This window comes from Hydractinia symbiolongicarpus, chromosome 5, assembly GCF_029227915.1.
Source record: "Hydractinia symbiolongicarpus strain clone_291-10 chromosome 5, HSymV2.1, whole genome shotgun sequence".
Classification (NCBI taxonomy): Eukaryota; Metazoa; Cnidaria; class Hydrozoa; order Anthoathecata; family Hydractiniidae; genus Hydractinia; species Hydractinia symbiolongicarpus.
The window spans coordinates 10487568-10495045 of record NC_079879.1 but is presented as its reverse complement, the minus strand read 5'-3'; the positions used below and the strand labels follow the sequence as shown (position 1 = coordinate 10495045).

Here is a 7478-nt window from a genome sequence, read left to right as displayed (position 1 = left end):
ACTATTATTATTAAATAAAGATTCCGAGAGAAAAGCATTCAACCATGAAATAACAATAAATCATACGATTAATCATATCCAAGTTATTATAGAGATACTTTGCCGTTTCTTCACAATATGCCAGGTACATTTCAACCTCTCAAAAACGTGATCTGATCTAAATTTGTAGTTGTTTAAGTTCTTTCACACCAAAAACGGATTTAATGAGCCCTGTTTTTGATTTTATCGTGTTTCAAGCAAAAAGGCTGCTTTGGAATTCAGAAATAAAATTTTATTCTACAATAAACTTCACTTTAGAAATAAGACAAGTGATTCAGTAGGATTACATAAAAACAGTTGTTATACATATAAAGTTTCCCGCTTTGTTGCAAAAAAGAATTTGTTTACAATTTTAGAAAATATGCAGTCATGGCGCGCTGTTTGGATTATAAGGCTTGAGTTCTTGTATTTAACACCTTTTTGTTTTTTCGTCAAAAAAGAGGAGAGAAACCCAACGAATTTGGTGCGCAGAAGTACTTACCATACGTTCACTCCCCGGGGAATATCCAAACTAACCGTGTTTAGGGTCGCGGTCTCACTTTTTCTTCCCTTTTCGAAAAACTTGAATGTATAATCATGTGACAATTCTCGTGACAGCAGTGTGGAGGGTATAAATACTTAAAAATAATAAATAGTTAGATTTACTGATCTGATTCGACTCTGATCTAGTTGTGCGTGTTTTTTCTGTTGCTTTTTATGCAGAAATGAAGCTCCTGATTCTGATAGCATTGGCAGCAGTTGTGCATTGTAGACACTACAGGCATTTCAATGACCACAACCCTTGTTATACAACAGAAGATGATCGAGTAATTCCAGAACATATGTAAGTTAAAATCTAGCTAGGTATTATAGCTAGCTTGCTATTTAGCTAGATAGCGAAATGATGCTGACATGCCATAATTATTTCTAGAATTGCTTTGCACATTATACTCTTAAGGGTTAGCAGAGTTTGAAATTAGGTGATAAATAACAAATACAAAGAAACCTACATGTAGAATCTTCAAAAATTAAGAAACTTTTACTACTATATTCTATGTCTATTTCTGAAATAAGAAACTTGTTTGTAATTAATGCTTACAATTAATTGAAGAAGATGTTACAAGCATCACTAGGGAGTAAGTAGTTTTATTACGTTACTGTTACCTAAGGTCCCAATGGGAATAATACACAAAAATTAAGAAACTAAATAAGATCCTTTTAGAACTAAAACATGGAATTTCAGCCTACAAATAAGAAACTTTTAGAACTAGGCCCTTCACGGAAAACTCTAATAACAAGTGCCAGGTCGGAGGTTCATAAAAAACAATATTTTGGACGAGTTTTCGCGAGTTGTTCCGAATATCTAAACAAACTATGCCCGTACGGCTTGAACACCCACGCGGAATGGAATAAAACACTTTCGTTCGTTTTTTTTTTTTTCTTAAGAGATAAGATAAATTTACAACAAAGACTTAACACTTTTACACATTTTGCAATACCAATTCTTGTTGGTTGGACTTCTTAAAAACGCTGTTTGGTATGTTTTCACACATTCCGTGAAACCATTTTTTGCACTTGTCACACTGCGCCATCCTTTCATTTCCAAAAATACCACAACACACGGTTAGCATATGGTTGTTGATAATTTTGTCCATTTCAAAGTCAACAATTCTTTTTCACTCAGTAACTGGCCCGGGACAACGTCTGTTTTTCCTGTTTTCTCGGGTGAGGTCAAATTAATGACAGGTGGAGATTGAGGCGGAGTTACAGTATTACAATCTATCACATTGTCGATGAACTCCTCTACAATAAGAAATTTTGATCGATCTATGATAAACGTAACTTTGTTGTGCTTATGTACATGTGGTTTGTGATGTCACGTCGTGTAGGAAAAAATGTTCTGTTTGTTGGTGAAGGAACCATTTTATCACAAAACAACTTGTTTTGAACATATATCTTTATGTGTCTTTCCATCTCTTTTACTTGCCTTATTCCTTGACCATCGAGTTCGTGAATTTTCGTTATTATTCTTGAATCGACTTGTTGACTGATAACACCGCGCTGAAACGATTTCAAGTTTAATATAATTGCAACAGCGTACTTAGTGTATTTATACGTTACACTATATTATATTGACAATACCTCCCCTTACAAATGGTCTGCGTGGCAATCTAATATTTTTATCCAAATTTCTCTGTTGGTCTTCACTTGAGATTTATTAGCTGCCCATTCATTTTTCAACTTTTTGGCGCAGTTTTTCTTCCGTTCAGTTAACTTGTCTATCTAAATAAACAATAAAATAATATTAGGACGGTGTTATCCTATAGCATTTACGGGTAATCTTGAATGGAAAAATATTATTTCACCCTGTTATCTGGAAAGGAAACAATATCTCGAAGGATAATTTTCGCTCTAGCTTATTTTCTTTTCATTCTTTCTTGTGAGAAGCGTTCCTATCAGTACCATGGGCTTTTTGTTCCAACAACTATAAACGGTATCCCGTCGAACATTATTTGAGAAATGGAAGATTTTTTGTCTTCAAACAAAATGCATTTTCCTTTTAATTCAAAAATTTATTTGGATAACTTATTTCCACGCTTAAATTAAAATTTAATTTAAATCACATTTTATGTAGCTATATTCTATTAAATATTTAGTCAAAACTTACTGTCTGCACCGAAAGCTACATCCTTAAAGTATTATTGAAGATATTATTTCGGTTTGTCTGTTCAGTATTCATGTCATGTTATTCATGTTATGTTATTCATCCTTAAAGTAGTTAGAATACGATGTTCCGGTTTCTATTTCATGTTGCTGAATTATTTCTTTAGCTTCTCGTAAGGAGTCGACACATTCTGTCTAACTTTCTAAAGCAGTATAGTTTCATTGATTAGGAGAAATGTCTACGACGGTATAACATACACGTTTTTGTAAAGACAACGAAATGATGTTAAAACGTCATTAAGAAAACCTTGTTCTAAGTTTGTGACCAAATCGTAGCTAATGCAAACAAGTAAAAGTTGTTAGCAAAATAATACGTTTTCTTTGCGCTTTTTCTACGATCTCTGGGTTTTTTCCACTTCCATGTCAGATTTACTTTTATGTTTTTGCTCCACTATTATTTTAACAAAAGGATTATTGCAATTAAAACATCATGAATAATTAATTTATTGTATAGATTTACCAAGTTTTCTTTTACGAGATTGCGCATGATTTTTTTGTATTTTTAAAATTTTATCTTTATAATAAATAAATAAAATGCGCGCTATTATAGCTACTGTAGAAGAATTTTAATAATGTATAAACACAAAAATAAAAAATATATTTCTTTACATCGCATCAGATTTAAAGAACGAATCATCTTCTTCGTCACTTGAAAATAGTCATTCTCCATCATATTCTACAACACGAGTATATCAAAAATGACTATTTTTCACGATAAACAGAGATAAAAATAAAATAAAAAAAACAGTGAATTCACCTATTTTTAAAATCGGTTGAATCAATCTTTGCTTGGTCTTTTTCCATGATAATAGATCATAGATTAAAAATTATAACGCAAACCAAGAGAAACCGAATCTCGTGTGCGCAGTTTTCGCGCGTCTCATGAATCACCGAGACAAGAATGACCTCCATATGTCAGCTACTCGAATTTCTTAAGTTAGTCGCCGAGCAAAATAGGCCCTCCAACCTGGCACTTGTTATTAGAGTTTTCCGCCCTTCACCTGGTTTCTTATAAAAAGAAAACACTATAGCTAGCTAGCTATATTTCTTTTTCCTTTTTTTTATTACACACACGCTCACAATGAAGGTTTTCCATGACTTGTTACTTTCTGTTTATTACTTTACTAACTATCTAGCTACCTGTTCACCATTTTCATTGCCATTGACAGGCCACAAAAAAATTATGTGTTTAGTTGTGTGTAATACTTTCAACAAAAGGAGTGGAAAAATGCTTTGTAAGAATTTTTCAAGAACACTTGTAATAACAAAATTGTCTCGCATTCTTTAACTTCTATAGACAAGTTTCAATGTGTGTTTTGACATGATATCCAGTGAACTGTTGAGATGCCATAATAAATCATTGAAAAGAACTTTAACAGATCTATTATATATATTAGTACATCTATGTTCTTATATTTAGCATAACACCACGACCTCATGAATACATAAACTTAGCATCTCTTCCTAAAAGTCTTGATTGGAGAAATTTCAATGGAACTAATTATGCTAGCACAACACGAAATCAACATATTCCACAGTATTGTGGCTCCTGTTGGGCACATGGTACAACTAGCTCACTTGCAGATCGTATCAACATAATGAGAGGGGGAGCTTTCCCATCAGCTTATCTTTCTGTACAAAATGTGCTTGACTGTGGTAAGCTGAATTGATTTTTTAATTGAATATTTTATAAAAGCCCATGCTAAAATAAATGATCCTTTAATGACATACCAGGGAAAAAAGAAACCCAATCCTTGCTCTATTTTAAATTTTTTTGTTTTGTTTTATCAAATAGAGAGTTTTAGTCTCACATCAATTCATTTAGACTGCCAATTTATTAAATAATAGGTATTGAGTACACAAATTTCAGTACAAATTAACATTTTACAGCCGTAGGGTGATTTATAGAGCATGTTCACTTATGTATTCACAACCCCGCACCACCCTACCTTGTCTGCTCAAGTTTGATTTTGGAATACCACCACCCCCTGTTTTTCTATTTGTGTATACATACTTGAGACTACTCGTTGAAATTACCAATATGGTATCAAATTTTCATAAATAATTAATCAAAGGGCATCGCCCCTCCCATTTGTGACCCTAACCCCTGCTTTCCACTCTATTCAATGTGCTTTTCTTCCCTTTTTTAAAAAAATAATTCAAAACAATTTTTTATGTTCTTTGTGGTATTGTCACCTCCAAATATAGCAGAATGGAAACGTTTGGACAATGTATTTAGTCATTTTGGGCTATCTCATTAAACTAAATGTGTAAAAATATTTCCAGGATGCTTATCACACTGTTGAGAAATATATAATTGCAAAGAATAACTTTAGCTTACAACCTGGAAAAATCTGGAATGCAGGGAAGATTTTTTTGAAACAGTGTTTGAAAAATCCTGTAATTCCAATACAATTTGAACTAAACATTCAGATTTGTGTTTCCTACTTTTCAATGCCATGCCATACAGGTAATCAAACCAAATCTGTGCAGTATATCTTTAAATGCAAACAGTTTATGAACATATTCCAAACTAGTTGTTAACTTGAGGAAAAATCCACCCGAGTTGTCTGACTTTAAATTAACCCTATGTTATGTGTCCGTTGAGCGGCGCTTTTCTTGCAAACAGACAAACAAAATACAGCTATTATTATAAAGAAGTATATACTTGCTGTACAACAGGTAGGCATCCCTGAATTGTTAAGGATGCTGCAATATGGATGGTTTTACCTATCTGTTCACTGTTATGTAAAACGGTAGAGCTACTCTAGTGGAAGCAATAAGAAGTGCAATTTGCATTCACATATCTAAACAATAACACTTTTGTTATTAAGGTGGTGCAGGAACTTGTCACGGAGGCACTATGGTGGGCGTATTCGAGTATGCTCATAACAAAGGAATTCCAGATGAAACTTGCAATAATTACCAAGCTAAAGACCAAGAATGTAATACTTTTAATCAATGTGGAACATGCACAACATTTGGTGAATGTCATGTCATCAAGAATTATACATTATTCAAAGTTTCTGAATACGGTAAATATTTCGCTTCCTTATGTTACAAATTTTTTTTGCATACAGATTTTTATTTGAAACCATTACAAAGGGTGATTTACAAAAGAAACCTTCAGGCTCGAATCTGGACAAGTTTTAGGAATTTATTTTTGCAAAAGTTATATTTCTCGAGTTTTTGTCAATTTTGCGAAAATTATTTTCTTCTGAAATAATTGTGAAACTCGTAATTTGCGAGTTTTTCTTCTAACTTTTTGGTTTTCAGCTTTGTGTGGAAACTTGAAGGACAATAAAAGCTTTTAACTTTTTAAATGCTCTGGCGGTCAGTCCTTAAAATTGTTATTTTCGCGTTTTAGTGTCTGTATATAATATAGTTCAAATTCTTTTTAGGTCGAGTAAGCGGTCGTGAAAAAATGATGGCGGAACTTTTTAAGCGTGGGCCGATCGCTTGTGGCGTCATGGCTACTGCTGCTTTTGATGCATATGAAGGTGGCGTATTTACTGAATATAACGAAGTATCCACAATTAATCACGCCATTTCTGTTCATGGGTGGGGCGTTGATGAGAATGGTGTGGAATACTGGATTGGCCGAAACTCTTGGGGTCAACCATGGGGCGAACAAGGGTGGTTTAAAGTCCCAACAAGTCTTTACAAGGGCGGACAAGGTGGAAAGTATAACTTGGGAATTGAACAAGATTGTTCGTTTGGTGTACCAATTTTGCCAAAAGGATGGTAATTTTTGAATGTCTTTCACGTAACATTGTCCAGCATAAATCCGATCCAAAGTGGAAAAAAGATTTGCTGCACCAAGCTATTGGGTTTATTTAATTGTATACTTTGAAATTTTTTTTATAAATTTTTTTAAATTATTGAAGTTACTTTTATATTTACCTTCCTGTAAATATATACACGTTTCAGCAAGAGAAAATACCCCGAAATGTTTCTTCCTAAAATGTTGATCGCGGTGTAAAAGTAATTTCTGCAGTGTTTCAAATCATTTAGGACTAAATAAATTCCAGAACGAGAATGATGGTGATTATTATTATGATTTTGAACTACCGTACTACATACACCCTCCTTTTTAACCCCCTTTGCATCCCTTTTAAATCCTAATTGACAATTCATCAAAGTAATGCAAATGTGCAGTCTAACTTGCATAAGACGGCCACTGGGGATTCTTAAAAAGTGGTAAATACGTCTATTCGACAGTGAGTTTTATTTCCTTTCAGTCTTCACCACAACTTGTGAAAATATTTAGGAAGCGCGGCAACCTTCAAGTTCTTCAAACTGTAAAGTTAATAATGTACCATATTCGCTATTATGAACTTCACCCTAAAACCGACTTCCCAAGGTTTATGATGGGCTTTTTTTTAGTCAATCCTGATAGTTCCTGAGACAAGTGTGCCAAATTTAATCTTTATTATGATTTTTGTCCAGGCTGTTTTGTCGGTTACTCGCCTTTTTTAAATACCTGTTTATCTGGAAACCGCCCGTTCTTGAAATTCAGCAACAAAGTAAATAAAAAATATCACATTTGCTTTTTTATTTACGACTTTTTTAAGCGCGAAGACAAAATACTGCAACCTTGTTCCCAGCGCTTGTTGTCTCTTATCCCGGAACGGCGAGACGAACATAACCCTCGAGGAGGCCTCGTCACGTGACCCTCCAATACACAGTTTTCTGGGCGTAATATTTAATGAGATATGTCTCAATGAACCAAAGTT

At 33.7% G+C, this 7478-nt stretch overlaps 1 protein-coding gene across 1 annotated transcript; it reads left to right on the top strand.

Moving 5' to 3' along the window:
• The first annotated feature begins 628 nt into the window (after positions 1-628).
• Positions 629-6692, top strand: LOC130644711 (cathepsin Z-like). Its single transcript, XM_057450426.1, has 4 exons — positions 629-862; positions 4163-4398; positions 5577-5777; positions 6144-6692. The coding sequence occupies exons 1-4, from the start codon at positions 744-746 to the stop codon at positions 6488-6490; spliced, it is 903 nt and encodes a 300-aa protein (XP_057306409.1). The 5' UTR covers positions 629-743; the 3' UTR covers positions 6491-6692.
• The last annotated feature ends 786 nt before the right edge of the window (positions 6693-7478 follow it).